Raw genomic sequence first — 23,312 nt, forward strand, 5'->3', positions numbered from 1 at the left:
GGGGCATTTTATACTCATAACAGGAACAGTTCATCAGGATGAAGTCTCAATCCTGAACATCTATGCCCCTAATATAAAAGCACCACGTACATAAAAAAAACATTGCTAAAATTCAAGGCAGCCATCAAACCGCACACACTAATAGTAGGAGACTTCAACACTCCTCTCTCACCAATGGACAGGTCACTCAGACAGAAACCTAACAGAGAAATAAGAGAATTAATGGAGGTAGTGAATCAAATGGACTTAACAGACATCTATAGAACATTCCACCCAAATAGGAAAGAATATACCTTCTTCTCTGCAGCTCATGGAACCTTCTCAAAAATCAAACACATAATCGGTAACAAAGCAAACATCCACAGTTACAAAAAAATATTAGTAACCACCTGTGTCTTATCAGATCACCATGGATTAAAGATAGAATTCAACAACAATGCTACCTCCAGAAAGCCTACAAAGTCATGGAAACTGAACAGTCAACTACTGAACCATACCTGGATCAAGGAAGAAACAAAAAAAAAATTAAAGTCTTCCTTTAATTCAATGAAAATGAAGAAACAACATACTCAAACTTATGGGACACTATGAAATCAGTCCTAAGAGGAAAGACATAGCACTAAGTGCCCACTTAAAGAAAACAGAGAAAGCTCACATTGGAGACTTAACAGCCCACCTGAAAGCTCTAGAAAAAAAAGAAGCAGACTCACCTAGGAGGAGTAGAAGACAGAAAATAATCAAACTGAGGGCTGAAATCAACAAAATAGAAACACAGAAAACAATACAAAGGATCAATGAAACACAAAGCTGGTTCCTGGAGAAAATCAACAAGATTGACAAACCCCTATCCAAACTAATCAAACAGCAGAAAGAGAATTTGCAAATTAATAAGATCAGAAATGAAAAGGGGGACATAACCACAAACACAGAGGAAATTCAGAGAATCATTAGATCTTACTACAAAAGCCTATATGCCACAATACCGGAAAATGTAAAGGAAATGGACACTTTTTTAGATAAATACCATATACCAAAGTTAAACCAGGACAAGGTGAACAATCTAAGTAGACCTGTTAGTCGCGAAGAATTAGAAGAGGTTATCAAAAACCTCCCTACCAAAAAAAGCCCAGGGCCAGATGGTTTCAATGCGGAATTCTACCAGAACTTCCAAGAAGAGATAATACCTATACTCCTTAATGTATTCCACAATATAGAAACAGAAGAGGCATTGCCAAATTCCTTTTATGAAGCTACAGTTACTCTGATACCAAAACCGCACAAAGACTCTACCAAGAAAGAGAATTACAGGCCAATCTCACTCATGAACATCGATGCAAAAATCCTCAACAAAATAATGGCAAACCGAATCCAAGAACACATTAGAAAAATTATCTAAGGATGCAGGGCTGGTTCACCATACGAAAATCTATCAATGTAATCCAGCATATAAATAAACTGAAAGAAAAAAACCATATGATCATTTCATTAGATGCTGAAAAAGCATTTGACAAAATTCAACATCCCTTTATGATAAAAGTCTTGGAGAGATTAGGGATACAAGGGTCATACCTAGATATAATAAAAGCTATATACAGCAAGCCGACAGCTAACATCAAATTAAACGGAGAAAAACTCAAAGCCATCCCACTAAACTCAGGAACACGACAAGGCTGTCCACTCTCTCCATACCTCTTCAATATAGTGCTTGAAGTTCTAGCAATAGCAATAAGACAACATAATGGGATCAAGGGGATTCGAATTGGAAAGGAAGAAGTTAAACTTTCGTTATTCGCAGATGATATGATAGTGTACATAAGCGACCCCCAAAACTCCACCAAAGAACTTTTACAACTGATAAACAGCTTTAGTAATGTGGCAGGATACAAGACCAAATCCAAAAAATCAGTCGCCCTCTTATACACAAAGGATATGGAAGCAGAGAGGAAAATCAGAGAAGCTTCACCTTTCACGATAGCCGCAAACAGCATAAAATATCTTGGGGTAACTCTAACCAAGGAAGTTAAAGATTTGACAAGAACTTGAAGGCATTGAAGAAAGAAATTGAGGAGTATACCAGAAAATGGAAGGACCTCCCTTGCTCTTGGATTGGGAGGATCAACATAGTAAAAATGGCAATTCTACCAAAGGCAATTTATAGATTCAATGTAATCCCCATCAAGGACCCATCAAAATCCATCACAGACATTGAGAGGACAATAATAAACTTTATATGGAAAAACAAAAAACCCAGGATAGCCAAACAATCCTATACAATAAAGGATTGTCTGGAGGCATTATCATCCCTGACTTCAACTCTATTACAGAGCTACAGTGATGAAAACAGTGTGGTATTGGCATAAAAACAGAGAAGTCGACCAATGGAATCATATAGAAGACCCGGATTTTAACCCACAAATCTATGCACACCTCATTTTTGATAAAGGAGCCAAAAGTATACAATGGAAGAAAGAAAGCATCTTCAACAAATGGTGCTGGCATAACTGGATGTCAACCTGTAGAAGAATGAAAATAGATCCATATCTATCACCATTCACAAAACTCAAGTCCAAATGGATTAAAGACCTCGGTATCAGTCAGAACACATTGAACCTAATAGAAGAGAAAGTGGGAAGTACCCTACAACAGATGGGCACAGGAGATCGCTTCCTATGTATAACCCCAGCAGCACAGACATTAAGGGCAACATTGAATAAATGAGACCTACTAAAACTGAGAAGCTTCTGTAAAACAAAGGACACTGTCACTAAGACAAAAAGGCAACCCACTGACTGGGAGAAGATCTTCACCAACCCCGCAACAGACAAAGGTCTGATCTCCAAAATATATAGAGAATTCAGGAAACTTGACTTTAAAATGCTAATTAACCCAATTAAAAAATGGGGCACTGAACTGAACAGAGAATTCTCAGCAGAGGAAGTTCAAATGGCCAAAAGACACTTAAGGTCATGCTCCACCTCCTTAGCAATCAGGGAAATGCAAATCAAAACAACTTTGAGATATCATCTCACACCTGTCAGAATGGCTAAAATAAAAAACTCCAATGATAGCCTTTGCTGGAGAGGCTGTGGAGGAAGGGGTACACTCACCCATTGCTGGTGGGAATGCAATCTTGTGCAACCACTTTGGAAATCAGTGTTTCGGTTTCTCAGGAAATTCGGGATCAACCTACCCCTGGACCCAGCAATACCACTCTTGGGAATATACCCAAGAGATGCCCTATCATACGACAAGAGCATTTGTTCAACTACGTTCATAGCAGTATTATTTGTAATAGCCAGAACCTGGAAACAACCTAGATGCCCTTCAATGGAAGAATGGATGAAGAAAGTGTGGAATATCTACACATTAGAGTACTACGCTACAGTAAAAAACAATGACTTCTCGAATTTTGCATGCAAATGGATGGAAATAGAAAACACTATCCTGAGTGAGGTAACCCAGACCCAAAAAGATGAATATGGGATGTACTCACTCATAATTGGTTTCTAGCCATAAATGAGGGTCACGGAGTCTACAATTCGTGATCCTGAAGAAGCTAAGTAAGAAGGTGAACCAAAGGAAAAACATACAGTTATCCTCTTGGCTATGGGAAGTAGACAAAATTGCCAGGGAGAAAATTGGTATCTTGGGGGTGGGGTGGGATGGGGGTAAGGGGAGATGGGGAGAGAAAAGGGAGAAGGGGAGGATGGGGGGAACTTGGGGAAAAAGGACGATTGGGATAAAGGAAGGTTGGTTAGGGGAGCACGGAAGCACAATTTTTAGTTAAGGTAGCCACCTTAGGGTTGGCAAGAGACTTGAACCTAGAATGGCTCCCAGGAGCCCAAGCCGAGGTCCCCAGTTAGTTCCTTGGGCAGCTGAGGATAGGGAACCTGAAATGACCCTATCCTATAGCAATACTGACGAATATCTTGCATATCATCATAGAACCTTCATCTGGTGATGGATGGAGATAGAGACAGAGACGCACACTGGAGCACTGTACTGAGCTCCCAAGGTCCCAATGAGGAGCAGAAGGAGGGAGAACATGAGCAAAGAAGTCGGGACCACAAGGGGTGCACCCACCCACTGAGACAGTGGAGCTGATCTACTGGGAGCTCACCAAGGCCAGGTGGACTGCGACTGAAAAATCATGGGATAAAACTGGACTCTCTGAACATGGCGAACAATGAGGGCTGATGAGAAGCCAAGGACAATGGCACGGGGTTTTGATCCTATGTAATGTGCTGGCTTTTTGGGAGCCTAGCCAGTTTGGATGTTCACCTTCTTAGATAGTGACGGAGGGGGGAGGACCTAGGACTTACCACAGGGCAGGGAACCCTGACTGCTCTTTGGACTGGAGAGGGAGAGGGAGAGGAGTGGGGGAATAGGGAGAAGGGTGGGAGGAGGGGGAGGGAAATGGGAGGCTGGGAGGAGGTGGAAACTTGTTTTTTTTTTCCTTTTATCAATAAAAAAAAAAAAGAAAATCAATTTTGCGGGCTAAAGAGATGGCTCAGTGGTTAAGAGCAGTGTCTTCTCTTCCAGAGGTCCTGAGTTCAATTCCCAGCAACCACATGGTGGCTCCAAACCATCTGTAATGAGATTTGGCGCCCTCCTCTGGCGTGTGGGTATACATGGAGGCAGAAAGTTGTATACATAATAAATAAATAAATAAATAAATCTATAAAAAAATCAATTTTTCTGTTTGTTTTCGTAGAGGAGAAAAATTGTTTATATTGTGTTATATTTTGGCCAACAGTATTTTAAAAAGATACCAGTTTACTCAGTGTCTTTGGTATATTGCTTTGCTTTAGCAGCAAATTCTTCTCATTTTCAACAATACAACTTACCAAAAAGTTAACTGCTTATATTACCACAATCCTGGGCCAGCTAATACAGGTGCCTAGTCTCTAGGCCTATTTTAAAATTGAATTATGACTTATAATGGTGCCCAAATGAGACAGGCTGGTGTTAAGAAGCCGTCCAGAAAGAGTTAGACTCCTACAGTGGCGTTTACCTATATGATCCTCAGGAGACTGCTCCACATTCCCTGGAATGCTGCCTTCACAAACCTCACTCTGCTGCTCAGCAACCTTATCTTCCAACCTGCCACAGACAGACAAACCAAACAAAATAAATACCACGCAGTTTTATTAGAAATAAAAGCCCTTTTATATAAAGAAAATGAAATCCACATCTACTAGCATCCTGAACTCCCTTGTCCAAATGATTTTCTAATCTTAATATAATACTTCCTCTTTAAGTACAGTGTTTTCTACTTTGAGCAAAGTGAAACTCTCACCAATCACTAATCGTTAGTTAATATTCATTCATTCTGAAAGTTTACATTGGTCAAAACTCTAAAGAATGACTAAATTACAAATGCAATTCATCTAAATATTACATCTCTGCTTCAAAAAAACCACCTGATTTTGCAAAAATATTTTATGTAAAACATTACTCATTGCAGCATCACAATACATAGCATGAATATTCTTCAAGTAGTAGGTTATTGAGTTTTCTTATATCCATATAATGGAGTATAAAATAGAGAACTTTCAATTAATTTGAGAAAATCTCCCAGACTACAAACTTTTTAAAAAAGTATTTGTTCTATATGGATGTGTATGTATGTGTGCATCACATGTGCACAGGAATCCTTGAAGGAGGGAAGAGGAATCAGATACCCTGAAACTAGAGTTACAGGGTCTATGAGCTGGCCTGTATGTGCTGGGAGCCAATCCCAGGTCCGCAAGAGCAGTAAGCCCTTTTTAACTGCTGACTGCCGACTTTATAAACAAAGTGAGCATGGAGTTTGCTCAGTGGTTAAGAGGGAGCACTGACTGTTCTTTCATAAGGACCAGCGTTTGGATTCCAGCACACACACGGATCAGCTCATAAATACTACAGGTCCAGCTCCAAGGGATTCAGTGTGCCTTCCTGCCTCCATATTTTATCTGTGCACACACATGTGAGCATACACTTTCAAAGACACACAAACAAATTTTAAAAAACTGAAAAGGTTTTAATAAGCATTGTATATATTAGCAACTGTATTTGAAAAGACTATGTATTTTGTTTATATATAATAAAAATTATCTGCAGAGAAAAATCAGAAATTGGTTGAATGGGAATAAAGGCTGGCAAGACATTTACTGCTTATCTTCATATAGTTTTTGATTTCTGTCCCATGCTAATATCTATTAAGAAATCAAATTACTTTATAGGGGGTACTACAACATAAAGTTATTAAACTACAACATTAGTTAATACAGCATTACTTATTAAAGAGCTTACCAAAAGGACCTGGCTTTGAAAAGTAAAGAAAAAGACAACATACTCAGTTTCGTTAGCTGCTTCTTCCTCACTAATCCACACATCATTAACAGCACGTGGCAAACTCCCATCTGTGTCTGTGCTACTTGGCTCTTGGAGAACTTCTGTCTCCAAATCATCAGGTTCTGCAAAGCAAGATCAGGAGATGTCAGAGTAAAGTTTGCTGAGAATGGGCTGACTAACTTTCTGTAAGTTATTATTTCAGTTAGTTTAACTAAAGAAAATCAACTGTTTAAAGCTTTCTGGACTAGTTCTGTAGCACAGTCATTCCTGAAATGAAACATTAGGCCTTTCATTTTTTTGGTATAACAAAAATACTTGAATACTATGCACAATATTCATTATTATGATATGCCGGGCGGTGGTGGTGCACGCCTTTAATCCCAGCACTTGGGAGGCAGAGGCAGGCGGATCTCTATGAGTTCGAGGCCAGCCTAGTCTACAAGAGCTAGTTCCAGGACAGGCTCCAAAGCTACAGAGACACCCTGTCTCAAAAAAAAAAAGATATAAGCCTTATTAAAACTACAGCAATATGTAAATCAGCATAAAGGAATCAAAACTAAAGACTAAAGATACCTGTTGTTACAAGTATGAGAAAATAGACTGTATTATTAATATTTAGTAAAGAAACTTTAATCTTGGAAATCTTCCAACAACCACAAAAGAAAACCAATATGATTACCTGGACTTTTACAATGGTCTTGAGAAGAACTGAAGTATGCTAAATCAATTTTCTTATACCCTCAAATAATTAATAGCTAGGAAACTATTTTTCTGGCCGTATTTAAAGAGAATCTATTTGTCCATTTATATGTGCATGTATATGTCTGCATGAATGTATGCACATATGCAAGGTATGTGTAAATATATGTAGAGGCTAGAAAAGAGCCGGATCCCTTCGAGCTGAAGTTATGAGTGCTTGCAGAATGGCAGACATGGGGTGCTGGGATTCACACTCCGGTCTGCATAACTGTGCAGCAAGTGCTTTGCTGCTGAGTCCTCTCTCCAGCCCCACTGAGACTTCTATTTTTTCCTGTCTGAGATCATATACTTTCTTACTTAATTCAACACCATGCACACTTTTTCATGGACTTCAGATATGGTTTTCTTGTCTATTTACAAATTTCTAATGATTTGCCCTATTGTGAAAGACAAGAGACATACAAATACTAATAATTTTGATCTGTTGCTCACATGAATGTTTGGGTCATCCATACAAGGTATGTACTAAGATAGAAGAACATTTTTATTTTGTCTTTCAATGTGTAATTCTGTTCTTGTTAAATGGAGGGAGAAAAGGAGGTGGCAATGGGTTGGTTGTTTCTAGAAAGAAGCTGACACAAGTTTTCCTTTGGGAGAGTTTTATCGGCCTTAAGATAACAGAGACACAGTCACTCTGAGGCAGGACAGCGCCCTCTCACAGACAACAGAAAGGAGAAGGCCTGATGGAGGAGAGCTTTCCCTTAGAACCCACAAAGGAGTTTTAGTAAGAGGCACAGCTTAAAGAACGAGAGAGACAGCTGTCATGGACAGGATGATGGGAGGGGATCAACTTTAGAGAAATTCTACAAACACAGGAAAATATATGACCTTTATATCCTTCCAGGGGCTGGTATGAAGCTCCATATCACATGATTTTGTTCAACACAGCCCACTCACAGGGAGCACGACGGAGCCAGCTACAGTGTAGCACTATAAATCAGGGGCGGTAGACCCACAGCACAGATAGCTTCTTAACTCTATGTCCCAGAGAAAGAGCTGAGGGGAGCAAGGCCTGGCTTTTCCAGGCTGTGGGATGGACTTCTTAGAGAGATCAGCTTCTTAAAGGGGTAGGTTCACTATTTAACAATTCCCTAGTGATCTTCAGCTCTATCAAAACTAACATTCTATCCTCTAAACTCAATTTGTGACCATGGTTTCCATATAGCCTAAAATATTTACTCCACAACTCTGTAGGAAAAGTGAAGCTTGCCAACCTCAAAACTAGGCTATAAACTCTCTACTATATGCACACTCATCCTGCTGGTTAATTTTACCTCTTAAATATTTTATTATTAATTTTTAAGAAGGGTACAACATACTGCCTTGTTTGGGATACTATGATAAAGTATCAGACTGGGTGGCTTGAAGAGAAACTTATTTCTCTTCATTTCAGCAGTCAAGAGAATCTAGCATCAGGATCCCAGCACAGTCAGTTCTGGAGAAAGGTTTTCCTCCAGGTACACTGACAGCCTTTTTCTTCATGTATTTTCAGCATAATATAGAACAAAGGCTGACTCTCCGGCCTTTTCTTAGAAGGAAGTTAATGCCATTCATGAGGCCAACATACACATCTTTTGAGGAAGAGACATCATTCTGTACCACACGCCTAACCATGCTCTGAGAGCACAATGGGTTACTGTGGTGAACATGCTGCATGGGACACAGTCTCTGACAGATGCTATTCCTATTCACGACTGAATGTTTAGGAAACTGGCAGCCTCTGGTTGGTATCTGGAAATCAAAGCATCATAAAGAAGTTTATTTAGCTCAGAAAAAACCCATGGCAATTTTTTGAGACTAAAATATCAATATTATTGTGGAAAGAATGTAGTATTTTTAGTTAATGAGCAGGCTGGTAGGTTAAAGATGGTTGCAGATTCTTTAATGCTCTTCCCTTTGAGAGGCAGGCCTAGCCCCCTACCTTGGGCACACTCTGGGTTTGTGACAGCTCTGACCAATAGAAGTGCTAATGGTCCCAGTTCAGTTCTCTGGTTAACTTTAAAGAACACACACAGCAAAAAAAAAAAAAAAAAAAAAAATCAATCTATCAAACAAAAAACCATACACACCATACACAGCTTTTAATGTAGCACCTGAGACGGCTGTAAGTTCTTTAAAACCTTCTCCTCTCAGAGGTGAATCCTATTTCCCCCACATTGGAACCTCAGGGTCATCAGAGAATAAAATCATATAAGCTATGAAAAGCAGGTGCTGGAGAGACTGCTCGACTGTTAAGAGCACAGGGTGTTTTCCAAAGGACCCAAGTGCAATTCCCAGCACCCACATGCTTGTACCCGCACAAAATAAAGGCAATGCAGATATCAAAGAATATTTACCACTTTAATGTTAAACTTACAGAACCAAAGTTCCAGCGTAGTACAGGTAGGGAGGAAAAAGAGAGCGAGCCGCCTCTCCGCCTCTCCGTGAACCATTTATTGGCAGGCATTTGCCTGAGGCAAACGCCGCCCTCTAAAGGGGGCTGTCTTAACCCTACACATGCTGGCTCGCAATCATCTCAGACTTCAGCTGCATCATCATCTTCTGGCTTAGGCAGGCACCAGACATACAAACAGGTAAACCCCCATGTTCATAAAATAATAAAAGCTTTTTTTTTAAAGATAGTAAGAATACAGAATGTGACTGAGGTTCCTCAAAACACAGAGAGGAGCCTGTCATACTCGGCTTTTGAGGTGTACCTTCCAAGACGGCAGAAAAATGATCAAGTCGTCTCACTGACAGCTGAGTATCACATCGCCTGGCCTCTTAGGCAAAGACAATGTACTAGGAAAGTCACAATCCCAGTCTTGACTCAGCCCTGATCCATAAAATAATGGGATAGAATGGCCAGTAACTAGGACGCATGGTCCTATATGCCCGTAGCTCTCACCAGCAGCGAGAGCGGGACTCTGCACTCTAGGAGACCAGCCCGACCCTCCTAAGGTAACCCTTGAAAACTCTTGGTATTCAAAACCAAAACGGGGGGGGGGGGGAAAGATAGTTACTAAAATTAGTAAGCCTAATTTGAGATGAATTACTCAAACATACACACAAATTTTGACAATTTCTTCAATGATTCAATACTAATTAAAATTTAGCTCATTTAAATGCATTACAACATACCTTCCACATTTCCTTGTGACGTTGGTGGAGGCACCTCACTAAACTTTGGGCTTTCTGTTTCAACTGAATCAACAGTACCTCATGGATTTATTTCTTTTGAAATACATTCTGGTTTCTCTTCTCCAACAATTAAGGGCTTGTAGTTTTAGCCTTCAGGATAAATCTCTGTAGAAGCAAAACAACGAAAAGTCTACTGCTCTCAAAAGGTTTTGAAGTTACTTGCAATGATATTTAGAGCAAAAAAAAAAAAAAAAACCAAAAACAAACCCTAGATTGTTGCATCAGGTGAAGCTCTTTTACACACTAGAAACTAATGAGTTAAGAAAATGTGACAGCCAAATTCCATTTCATAATGACCTTCAAGGTGGATAACACAATTTGAATTCTTTTCCTTTTGGGGAAAAATTAATACACCTGTATCAGAATTGAATTTTAAAATTACTAACCAACTTTTAAAAATTATTGGTTTATCATATAGCTTCATTTTTCACATGTAGTTTTTCATATGATATTTACTTCTAATTTGCTACAAACTCTGCACACTGTGGCTGTTTTCAGGAAAAGATTTATCATAAAACAACTGACTGTAGTCATTGACTCTCCTCATTCCTGTGTGACTGTTTACAAGCCAGTGCCCCAACTCCCCCAAATCAATGTTGTCGTAGGTGGATGATTTTATATATACAATAAATAATCCTGCTAATATGTAGATCTCACAGTTCACTGAACTACCTCACTAACTCAGCTTTTTAATAAATCATATATTAGAAACATTATAAATTATGGCTCCTTAAAAGTTCCAATTTTAGGAATTCCCATATCTAATTTTTAGTGGTGTTTTTTATTCATCTCCCTCTAATATAGCTTTTTTGAAGCAGGGTCTCACCATGTAGCCCTTGCTGGCTTGGATTCCCTATGTAGATCATGCTGGCTTTGATCTGCCTGCCTCTGCTTCCCAAGTGCTGGGATTAAAGGCATGGACCATCATGCCTGGCACTATTCTAGCTCAGTAAAAGTTTCATTTTTCATGGATTTGAAGCAGAGAGAGGAGGGTATATCGAGAGGGTTAGAAAAAAGGGAGGGTGAAATATTATAATCTCAAAAAAGTTTGATTTTGCAAGTACGTTTAATGACTGGTTCTAACATTCTTTCCCCATTGTCCATCCCCATTGACATCCTTATAAAAGTCATCATTAGAATTATTCCTTTGCATACACTCTCAGCTTGTTGAACACACTTCACTGTACTCAACTGGAAAACCCTGAATTCATTCAATTTCTACACATGCCTGCTTGACAGGATTGGAGAAAAATAGACATTGTTGTGAAGTGACCTCAATTTTAATTATATCTTTTGATGGTTTGGATCCCGATAGTCAACGTGTCACTGCAGGTACTTGTTTCTGCGTGTGGTGATGTTAAAGTGGTAAGACTTTTAAATGGCAAGTCAGTGAGGACACTATTCATGACCTACGACAAGGAGATTCACCTTTCGCAAGAGCTAACTTTTGCCTGTTAGGAATGTACACAGGCTCTTTCCACAGTCTATTTCTCAGATTCTAGCTGACTCCTACAGAACATGTCAGGATCCTATGTCCTAAGTCAACTTTTCTTATGCTTCAGCTATGAGTTCATGCTCAATCTCGAGGAGCAACAGAAAAAAAATGCAAAAGGTAACGTGCATGCCTAGGCACTGTTCATGTCTGGACACTGTTCATCCACTCTCTGTCTTGTGAACAAGTTGTTCAGTGGGAAGGCTTCTGTATACACAGTTGCTTTTCCTCAGGTGCTGCTCTAACACCCAAACACCTAAGACTCAGGAATCCAGAATGTCTTCCCTCCTGTCTGTGTCAGCACTCCATCTCAGTTCCAGAATGATGTCACACATACTTACAGACATTTTTTCTACTCAGTTTAGCTCCCGAATCTCTTCACAAATACACCATGAATCTTAATAAACTGTTTCAACATTTTCCCTAATGGAAAACATGCTTGGACTTTTCCACTTCCCTCATCCAGATTTCCTAGTCTTTAGATTTCATCCAGGTCTGACAAGGGCAGAAACCATTACTATTTAGAACAACCAACCCCCTGAAGGTGGACAGGTAGACTAATTCCACACAAGAAAGTGGAGACACCTTAACACATTAATTTTTATAATACTACTTCTTGCGCTTACCACTTTTAAAAGCTGTGTTTTCTAGTAGTTCTGTCTGGGGTTGGAGTTCAGCTTCTCCTAGTATCTTCAGGACAGAATCTGTAGGGCTTTTCCCCCAGACTTTTCTTGGAGAGCCATTAGAATCTAACTTAATTACCTCTCCTACGGTATGTTCTGTGAGAAAAGAAATATAGAGAAACAATTCTCAAAGGTAGAATAATTCATTGTTTGGCAGCTTTAATTTCTACTATCCAACCAACCGTTTCATGCTAAAAGCTAATATAAAAATAAATCACAAGATAAATAAAAATATGGGCTAAAAGGTAACAAACAGTCTAAGAAAACTTTGCTTTTGAGTTTATATCATAAGCAGACAACTAATACTTCTTTTCTACAAATAATCCTGGATAAAATAATTTAAATAAAATTTAGAAAGGCAAAATATATTAGTGTTGAGTCATCAGAGTATCTGGTAATAAAACATGAGCACAGGGACTAGGGAAATGGCTCAACAATTAAGAGCACTAGTTACCCACCCAAAGAACTTAGGTTCATTCCCCAGCATCTATAGAGCGATTCACAAGCATCTGTAACTCTAGTTTCAGATCTCCAGTGATTGTGATGTTTTCTTCTAACCTCTGCAGACACCAGGTACCAAAAGATTCTCAGACATACAGTACCTTCAGGCAAAACACCCACACACATAAAATAAAAATAAGATTTTATATACTTAAGAGTAATACATATGATATACTACACGGTATATGTTAATATACTGTAGCCTACACAAGGTGACTTTAGAAAAACTATGATGTTTAATCTCGGTTGTCAACTGGACCTGGAATCAGCTGAAAGGCAGCTCACAGGGCACAGGTGTGAGATGGCCATCTTTGGAAGACTCTAAGTGTGTCGTGTAAACCAATCTAATAAACCCTCTTGTAATAAAGATTCTCTCTAGAGGTCTGTCCATCTATAGAACCCTGACCAAGACACCAGCTGAAAGATGCTTTAGGACTCAGGATGCAGCATAAAGGGGAACAGCAAAAGGAGTCCAAGGTATAAAGGCTCATGCAAATCAGCAAGTAATACTCAGTGTTGTACCACCAACATAATTAGCATGACGGACCTAAGGTTCAAAAGCATAGCTAAGGTAAAAGATTCAAGAATCATGAAATAGGATCTAAATCTAACTGTTTTCCTAGTTTTATCTTTGTAATGAATTTTTTTTCTAGTGGATAAGTATAAACAAACATAGCTAATAAGTGGAGTGTAAAATCCAATGTGAAGTTCCCCAATTTTAGAATGGCTATTCTAAAGAAGTTAGTTGAGATGTATAGAGTTTGGGCCTGGCTAGTTTTTCTATGTGATGTTTTTTATTTACAAGTTCTTTATAATAAATTTTTAATTTGTAAAGGTTGTTATAAGCTTTAAATCTAGAAACAATATTTCAGCAAAAACACCAAGCCCATTGCTTAGGGTTTCAAGCACTAATGCTGAAAAACCTTTGTTACAGAGCTATCAAAATCTAGAATCGCTGGCAAAAAAAAAAAAGTGGTTAAAACAGTATAGATTAAAAAAAAACAACAGGAAAAAGACTTGGAACTTAAGGTTACTTGGTATCTGATAAGAAGGGTCAAGCAATACAACAGAAAAGAAAATTTCTGGAAAAATGGAAATGGAATGCCCACTTAAAAAAACCATGGGGAGAAAAACTGGCAGGATTTGTAGCCAGTCTGAGCTGAAGAGATGGAACCTGAGTCTGCGGGAAGAAAATGGCTCGCATCTGACTTACAGAGAGAAGTCAGGTTCACAAAGCTGCACACGTCATTACTTGAGCACCAGTCTGCACAACACATGCAAGGAAACAACTGCAGTCTCGAGAGGAGAGCACCCAACAGAAGTGAAGGAAGAAGACCTGGAGTTTACAAAGACCAGAACCAGTTCCTATCTCCACCAGCCTTTAGTTCACAAGCCATTAGGCAGATTGTTCAGAAAGGTTGTGGATTCAGTAAAGGAGGAAGATTAGCCATAGACTAAACACTGCTTGATTCCACTTCACAGAACTTAAGAAGAAGGCCTAAAAGGATCAAGATACTCATAACTAACCAAAGTGTATCCCAGAACAAAGGTCAAGAGTAGTTATAGAAATATAAAAACTACACAAACTTCCACAAATTATAATTCAGTGTTTTGTCCCTAAGCAAAAATAATCAAGTATAATATGGTCTACCAAGCAAAACCAATGTCCAAATGACAGAGATGATGAGATTACTCACTGGGGAAGGACATTTGTAGTGATTATTATAGCTGAGCTCCCTTGGGTTCAACTAAAGAAGACTGACTATGGGAGGGACAAAATAAGGGAAGCTGGGCTAGTGTGCAGCTCAGTTGCAGAGTGATGGAGGAAGGTCATTGGCTAATAAAGGAACTGCCTTGGCCCATATTATTGGTTAGGACATAGGTAGGTGGAGTAAACAGAACAGAATGCCGGGAGGAAGAGGAAGTGAGGTCAGACTCCACAGCTCTGCTCTCCGGAGCAGATGCCTCAGCAGAGACACCATGCCCCGCTCCCAGGCAGACACACGCAATGAAGCTCCAACCTAGAATCTTCCCGGTAAGACCGGTGCTCACAGATTATTAGAGATGGGTTGATCGGTATATCAGAATTAGCCAGTAAGGGCCAGAGCTAAAGGGCCAAAGCAGTGTTTAAATGAATACAGTGTCTGTGTAATTATTTCGGGGCAAAAGCTAGCCGAGCAGGTGGCTGGGGTGTTGGGGACGCAGCCACGCCGTTCCATATCACTACAGCAGAGTACTTGCCCAGCATGAAGAGACTCTGGACTAGAACCTCCTCTACCAAAAGGAGGAGGGGGAAAAAAAGATTGGTGCTGGCTTGTAGGAGAGAAGTCCAAAAGAATACAGAAAAAAATAATGGCAAAAAATTTTCCAATACAAGTGACAGTTATGACTCACAAGTCCAAGAACACTAGCAAAAGGATGTGATAACAAGGAGTGTCACCACCAAGCTCACTGAAACCAGGGCTTTGAGAAAAAGCCAGAGCAGCAGCCAGAGGACAATGACATACTGCATCCAGAGGAACCACTGAGACTGACAGTTACAGACGACTTCCCGCTGCGAGCAGTGGAGAAATATTGTTAAAGTAGAATAGAAAAAGTATCAGCTAATTCCATAGCTCTTAACAAATATTTGCTGGTGGCAGGCATAGTAAACTTTTACAGACATATACAAGTTGAAGGAACCGATCATTAGTGATATTAAAGCATAGCAATTCTTAAAGGGAAGCCAACACGCAGAGGAAACAGAGCCAGACGGTAGAGAGCACTAAAAATGTAAACACAAAGCAGACACATAGGACCGTTTCACTTACTGCTTACGTGTCCCTAAGAACTAATAACTAGATTATGAATTTTATAGCAAAAATATAAGCAAAGCAATTACCTCACCCATCCCAATACTAGCACAAAGGTAGGAAGGAAGAAAGTGCAAGACTGTTATAATGCTGCTTGCTATATATAGCTTAAGCACTGAAGTCATTTGAAAATAAAGTATATACTGTTGACGCTAAATCAGATAGTTAGTTATCAGAGTAATGAACTCTAAGAAAGCAAGAGGAAATAAAGAAAAAAATCACAGATAAAGCAAGGTGGTACAGTTAAATTGTGTAGAATGCAAACAGTATAAAAGTATTAGGTGTTAGGAGTGGACTGAAAAAGCAAACCCACACTAAATGTAAATGTATAAACAGTTTGAGTGCGGGAAAGGGATAGATATCTCAATCTAACATTGAGCAAAAGAATATAAAAATGACTATACCAATAAAAATTCTTTAAAAGAGTTGGTTGGCGCACACCTTTAATCCCAGCACTCAGGAGGCAGACACAGGTGGATCTCTGTAAGTTCAAGGCCAGCCTAGTCTATAAGAGCTAGGTCCAGAACAAGCCCCAAAGCTACAGAGAAACCCTGACTCAAAAAACCAAAAACCAAAACCAAAACAAAATGAAAAAATCTTTAAAAGAAAAAATTAAAGCTCACAATACAGATGCCTCTCAAAAAGCATATGTCAAAGAAGCCAGAAACAAAAGAACACAAAACTTATATGGCTGGCTTCATGGCATTCTAGAAACAGAATAACTAACGTAAGGTGGGGAAATTTCAGACAAAGAGTCTCTGGGAGACAAAAGTCAAAGTCTGATTGAGGAAGGGCTGTGACACTTCTTGGGGTGATGGTAATGTGCTATCTATTATTAGTAATTAACGTTAAATACGTCCATGTATTTGCTGGAACTCAGCAAATGTACAAATCATTATCCTTAAAATAACATAAAAGGAGAAAAACTAAATAAATACTGAATTCTGACGGTGACTATATGCTGTGAAGTACAGGAAAATATACCAATGTCTGCGGTTTACTCTGAGTTATGTCAGAATAAGACTGATGAGTACAGGATAGATACAATGTACAGCACTAATGGTATAAGGTAAATGGATGATTTATAACACCCACTCCAAAATTATTAAATTCTTCTACATGTTTGAAATTTCTCATAATGAAATTCTAGGAATTTAGATATAACACAATGAGATATACAAACATAAAGAGAATTTTAATGTAGTAGTAGTATAAGGTCCATAAAATACACTTAAAAATAAAATCTAGAACAATGCAAATAAAACTGCATATAACCAATAATGCAATATAAAGGGAGAATTATATATGAACACGTCCATTCACACATGTATGAATATATGTGTATATACATACACGTGTATACATTAAATAAACGTATCTTTATTTAATCTATATATACACACAAACATTTATAAGCACATATATCTGGATGTACTCAGAAAGATAAACAAGCTAATGTCAGCAAGTACCTGGTAACAGGAAGGATTGCCCTTCATGTTTTAGGAAACGACTGTTCCAGGCCTAAGGAAGAAGCAGAACTGATCACCCAGTTCTTGTGTTTTTGGTTTATTTGTGATCAGTCTTCCCAGTTTCTTAAGAAATAAGAGAAGCTGAGCATGGTGATATACACACCTGGAACCCTAGGACTTAGAAGTTCTGAAGCAGGAACTCAATGAGTTCCATGCCAGACAGGTCTATATAACCCTTTCCAGGAAGCTTATGTATTTCTCACCCTTGCCCGCTACTGACCTTACACAGTGGCAGTGGTCTATTATTACTCCAGAGTAGTGCTTCTCAACCTTCCTAATCCTGAGTGGAGCCTTTTCATACAGTACCTCATGGTGTGGTGACCCCAAATCATAAAATTATTTTTGCTGCTAATTCATAAATGTAATTTTGAATCATAATGTAAGTATCTGTGTTTTCTCGAGGCCAGAAAGGGGCGTCAAACCACAGGTTGAGAACCTCTGCTCCAGAACCACAGGTTGAGAACCTCTGCTCCAGAACTACAGGTTGAGAACCTCTGCTCCAGAACCACAGGTTGAGAACCTCTGCTCCAGAACCACAGGTTGAGAACCACAGGTTGAGAACCTCTGCTCCAGAACCACAGGTTGAGAACCACAGGTTGAGAACCTCTGCTCCAGAACCACAGGTTGAGAACCTCTGCTCCAGAACCACAGGTTGAGAACCACAGGTTGAGAACCTCTGCTCCAGAACCACAGGTTGAGAACCTCTGCTCCAGAACCACAGGTTGAGAACCTCTGCTCCAGAACCACAGGTTGAGAACCACAGGTTGAGAACCTCTGCTCCAGAACCACAGGTTGAGAACCTCTGCTCCAGAACCACAGGTTGAGAACCTCTGCTCCAGAACCACAGGTTGAGAACCTCTGCTCCAGAACCACAGGTTGAGAACCTCTGCTCCAGAACCACAGGTTGAGAACCTCTGCTCCAGAACCACAGGTTGAGAACCTCTGCTCCAGAACCACAGGTTGAGAATCACAGGTTGAGAACCTCTGCTCCAGAACCACAGGTTGAGAACCACAGGTTGAGAACCTCTGCTCCAGAAGTCAAGTTGGCTATAGTCTCCCACCTCAGACGTTTCACAACAGGAGTTGTGTGTCCTTTTATTTATTTATTAACTATTTTCCTGTATAAAATTTGAGTGACACACACACAGAAAGCTCAGAACATGTGGTACATGTCAGACAAGCTTAGCTAAAAAGCATATATGTTAAAAGGAAACAACATACTTAAGGGAAAAAAACCCATCTGATTATCAATGAAAATAAATTATGAAACTCCCACAAAAAAACTCATTACTTTAAATTCTAAATAAAAACTTAAATGAATGAGGTTTATTATTCATTAAGGGAAGAAAAAGACATATGCATCTGGTTATACAGAGAACTATAAAATCAGGCTGTTGAATTTACCAATATGAAGGTCTTCCGTGACTGAGTAGTTTTGTTCACTGATAGGAAAAAGTAAGGTTAGCAAGGACAGGAGAAGAATTAGAATAAAAAACAAACATGTCTTTAAAAGTATGTTATAAAGAGAGCTCTCAGAATCAGACAGCGGGGAGTAAGTATCATCTACAAATCCTGAGGAGCTGTGGAGACAGAGTGCGGCACATCTAAGAGGTGAGCCATTCTCAGTGAGCGGCAAAGGAAACGGACAGAGTGCCATGAAGAACTAAGAGGGCGAGCCGAGTCCCCGGATCATGAAGGGCTCTGGGCTGTATTCTAACTGTAATGGAAATCAACAGCTTGGAGACAGCAGAGTGACATCACATGTTTTTTCCTCATAATTGGTGAAAATTAATTTCAAGGCAGGTGATGATGACATAGGCTTTAATCCCAGTACTCGGGAGGCAGAGGCAGGTGGATTTCTGTGAGTTCGAGGCCAGCCTAGCCTGGTCTAAAAGAGCTAATTCCAGGACATGTAGGGCTGTTATACAGAGAAACCCTGTCTCGAGAAACAAAACAAAACTAAAATTTAATTTCAAACCTCTTTAGGTTACAATGTGTTTACATCCCTATCTAGTAACACCATCCACCCTTTCCATTTCACTTCCTATAAAACATATATTTTTTCTACTTCCTTGCCTTCCATTTACCTTTAAAATGGATTTTATTCCTTTGGTATATATAGTTATGACACTAATTTCCTCAAGCTCACAATGCCTCTCCTAGGACAAACATTGATAAAATATAGTCCTCAATTTTTTATCTTTCTTTCAGAAATATTCTGCTTATCCTTTTGAGCTAAACCATATTCTTCTTCTGTTCTATATATCCCTAACCCTTCTGCATGTGCGTGTTAGTGTGCGTGTGTGCACTGCATGTGAAACCCAAGGACAGCCTTGGCTACTGCTTCTCACGTACTGCTATCCAATCTGGTGTGTTGCTGCTGTTGTTTTGAAACAGGGTCTCTTTATTAGCCTAAAACTGGAAAGGAGAAAGAATATTTAAAAAATGTTTGGACACCTAAGAAAGAGAGTTAGCCCCACCCACGAGGAAGAACTGGGCCGGATGGCCTGGGCATAGGGGAGCTGGCTCTGCCCCCTCACCTGACGGGAGAGGCCCTAGTAGACTGACCCCCCCTAACATCTACTCCATCTGGGAGCTGCGGCACTCATGAAAGGACTGGTCCTGTGGGATATCCACAGGATCCCAGAGGAGCTCCAGTGAGAATCCAGTGGATCAGACCAATGACTCTTGCAGTGCACATCTGCAGTAAAGCAGACTGGACAAAAGGGTAACCGGGTGACACCTGCAGATCCTAACACCACCAGGATGAATAGAGAGGCGCTAGAGAGGTGGGAATGACGGGGGAGTGAAGAGGGTTTTTTGTTTTGTTTTATTTTGTTTATGTTTGCTTGTTTTATTTTGATTTTTAAAAATTTTTTCTTTGGGGGGGTGCTGCAGAGGTGAGGGGAAGATATGGGGTGACTGGGAGCTGAGTGGAATTAAGTTTCATGACTTGAAACTTCCAAAGAATCAATAAAGAAATTATGTCAAATAAAAACTAATGTTTGGTGAAGTTTTCCAAATTTGACAAAAGATTTAAGTCTATATATTGAAGAATTTCATAAGTTCAAGGAGAGGAAACAGGAAGAAAAGTACACTAAGATACTTCACAATCATACTATTCAAAACTAGACATAACGAGGAATAATAATCGATAGGCTGGAGAGGTAGTTCAGCAGAAGATCCCAGCACACACATGGCAGTTCACAACGGTACCCAGTTCTAGGGCATTTGACATCTTTGGGTTTCTGTGGCACAAAGCATGCACATGGTGCACAGACACACATGTAGGCAAAACACCCATACACATAAAATCATACCAAATTTCTGAAAAATGAAGAGATAAAATGTCATAGCAATCACACCAAAAAAGTCATGCATGTACAGTGGAAAAAAATGAAGGCCATGCTTCCTGTGGGAAGACGGTAAGGAGACAATGAAGGCCGTGATTCCTGTGGGAAGACGGTAAGGAGCCAATGAAGGCCGTGATTCCTGTGAGAAGACAGTAAGGAGACAATGAAGGTCGTGATTCCTGTGAGAACACAGTAAGGAGACAATGAAGGCCGTGATTCCTGTGGGAAGACGGTAAGGAGACAATGAAGGCCCCGATTCCTGTGAGAAGACTGTAAAGAGACAATGAAGGCCGTGATTCCTGTGGGAAGACGGTAAGGAGACAATGAAGGCCGTGATTCCTGTGAGAAGACTGTAAGGAGACAATGAAGGCCGTGATTCCTGTGAGAAGACTGTAAGGAGACAATGAAGGCCCCGATTCCTGTGAGAAGACTGTAAGGAGACAATGAAGGCCCCGATTCCTGTGAGAAGACTGTAAGGAGACAATAAAGGCCATGATTCCTGTGAGAAGACGGTAAGGAGACAATGAAGGCCGTGATTCCTGTGGGAAGATGGTAAGGAGACAATGAAGGCCATGATTCCTTTGGGAAGACGGTAAGGAGACAATGAAGGCCATGATTCCTGTGAGAACACAGTGGGTGCGCTTAGGAATTCTTTCTAGTTAAACCTCCTGAACTCCTCCTAACGTCTAAGGGGCTCTTCTGAGCTTTCACTGCTCTTGTTTTCATTAGAAACTACTGGTAGAGTTGGGCATGTACTCAGCATTCAGAGGGCAGAGGCAAGAGGATTATGAATTCAAGACCAGCTTGGTATTTATACAATGAGTGATTATCTTATAAAACCAAAAATGGGGGAGCCGGGAAACACATATCTGTAACTTAAGCACTGAGAAGACAGAGAAAAGAAGACCATGAGTTCAAGGACAGTGCTGGATACATACTGAGACACTGTGTCACCCACCAGGAACCCCTTTCACTACAACAAGAACAAAGAATGTAACAGGTTGACATGGTGTAAAGGGTTCAAACAGTACAATTTAAATACATTTCTTTTGTTCTCCTCTCACTACACTCTTACAGAAAAATTCTTGCTACTGTAAAAACCAAACGATTTTTCACGTCTTTATATTGTACTGAATGATACTTCATATGCCCATGAGGGAGTTGCACAGACTTCTTCTACCTCTCTCAACCCATCCACATGTTGGCTCCTTAGGATGGCCAGGATACAAGTTTACGTGAGTGCTAACCCAAGACAGGACATGGACATGTTCATACATACTTTCAGAGGCAGAGAAGGATGTATCCAGTGTCACTTCATCCAGAGGAATCACAAGCTGACCTCCGACCTCCCACTTCTTGCAATCAGAGGAAATGGTATTTTCTTTCTCATACTCCTTGGCATCCTTGTGACCAGCGACCTCACAAGAATCTGAGTGATGGTGATTCTCCTTTTCATCTTCCTGAGCTTTAAGATTCTCATTTAGCCTACGCAGTATTTCTCGCTTGCTCTGAAATAGTTACACTTTAGTGAGCATATTATTAAATAAGAGCCTGACAGAGTCTCTGAAAACTGTACTTACTGAAACAGCATTGCTGCTTTTTTGCATTTCTTCTGAAGTTTCTTGGGTTTCAGTTAAACTTCCATCCTTTAAACACAAGACGGTTGAAGAGTAAGAGAAAACCATTTTTGGGCTCTGAAACAGCTGATAATTTTGTTACTTTCAGTTTTTCATTTAACTGAAATTTAACCCCTGTGAACTTTTCTCATTGCTGTGACATGTTAACATGGCTTCTGTCATTATAAATAATGATGAACATTTAAACATTATCAATCAGTTAATAAGTTAAATGTGTATGTGTGTGTGTGTGTGTGTGTGTGTGTGTGTGTGTGTGTGAGTGAACTCTCAGTTATTTGTCATGTTTGTGGGTTACTGCTAACAATTATCTCTGTCTTCTTTGGTATCTAATTTTTGATAATTTAAAGTCAATGACAGGCATGAAAAGAAATTCATATACTTTGTTTATTAGAGTTAGGAAAAGGGTTGTCATGTTTTGTTTTTAAAAAAATATGGTTCTTCAGGCTAGAGATATGGCTCAGTGGTTAAGAGTATTTGCTACTCCTGCAGAGGACCTGGGTATGATTCCCAGAACCCACAAGGTGGCTCACAACCAACTGTTACTCCAATTCTAAAGAACTTAACACCCTCTTCTAGCCTCTTGGGGCACCAGGCATACACACTGTGCACAGAGATACCTGCAGGCAAAACACCCAAATGCATAAAATAATTACGTCCTAAAAATAAATGATCCTGGGGACTGAATGCCTCATGCAAGTGTTCTACCACCTGAGCTAAAGTCTTAGTCCCAGGGAATGTGTTGGTAGATAAAGGAATTCAGGATAAGCTGTGTTATTTTGAAAACAAATTTGTTACATACACATACACATTAAGACAAAGCATTAAACACAATTAACAAGTAGCTTTCTTATCTATGGAAAGAAGTTAAGTAAAAACAGATTCTTACTTTTTTTCTGATTAGTATAAAGATATTCTTAAAAAACTTAATATTTAAGAATACATTAAAAGAAAAAGATTAGTTGTTATGAAGGCTACAACAGTGTGACTAAA

At 39.6% G+C, this 23,312-nt stretch overlaps 1 protein-coding gene across 1 annotated transcript in view; it reads right to left on the bottom strand.

Moving 5' to 3' along the window:
* LOC142857840 (serine/threonine-protein kinase Nek1-like) overlaps positions 1-23,312 on the bottom strand; it is a 113,602-nt gene that overhangs the window by 22,783 nt on the left and 67,507 nt on the right. Inside the window, exons 14-17 of the mRNA XM_075986862.1 lie at positions 22,266-22,331; positions 21,965-22,193; positions 6,338-6,458; positions 5,015-5,103 (exon numbers count right to left, since the gene is read on the bottom strand). Of these exons, the coding sequence (XP_075842977.1) occupies positions 5,015-5,103; positions 6,338-6,458; positions 21,965-22,193; positions 22,266-22,331 (505 nt within the window). The remainder of the gene's footprint in view (positions 1-5,014; positions 5,104-6,337; positions 6,459-21,964; positions 22,194-22,265; positions 22,332-23,312) is intronic.

Source organism: Microtus pennsylvanicus, chromosome 9, assembly GCF_037038515.1.
Source record: "Microtus pennsylvanicus isolate mMicPen1 chromosome 9, mMicPen1.hap1, whole genome shotgun sequence".
Classification (NCBI taxonomy): Eukaryota; Metazoa; Chordata; class Mammalia; order Rodentia; family Cricetidae; genus Microtus; species Microtus pennsylvanicus.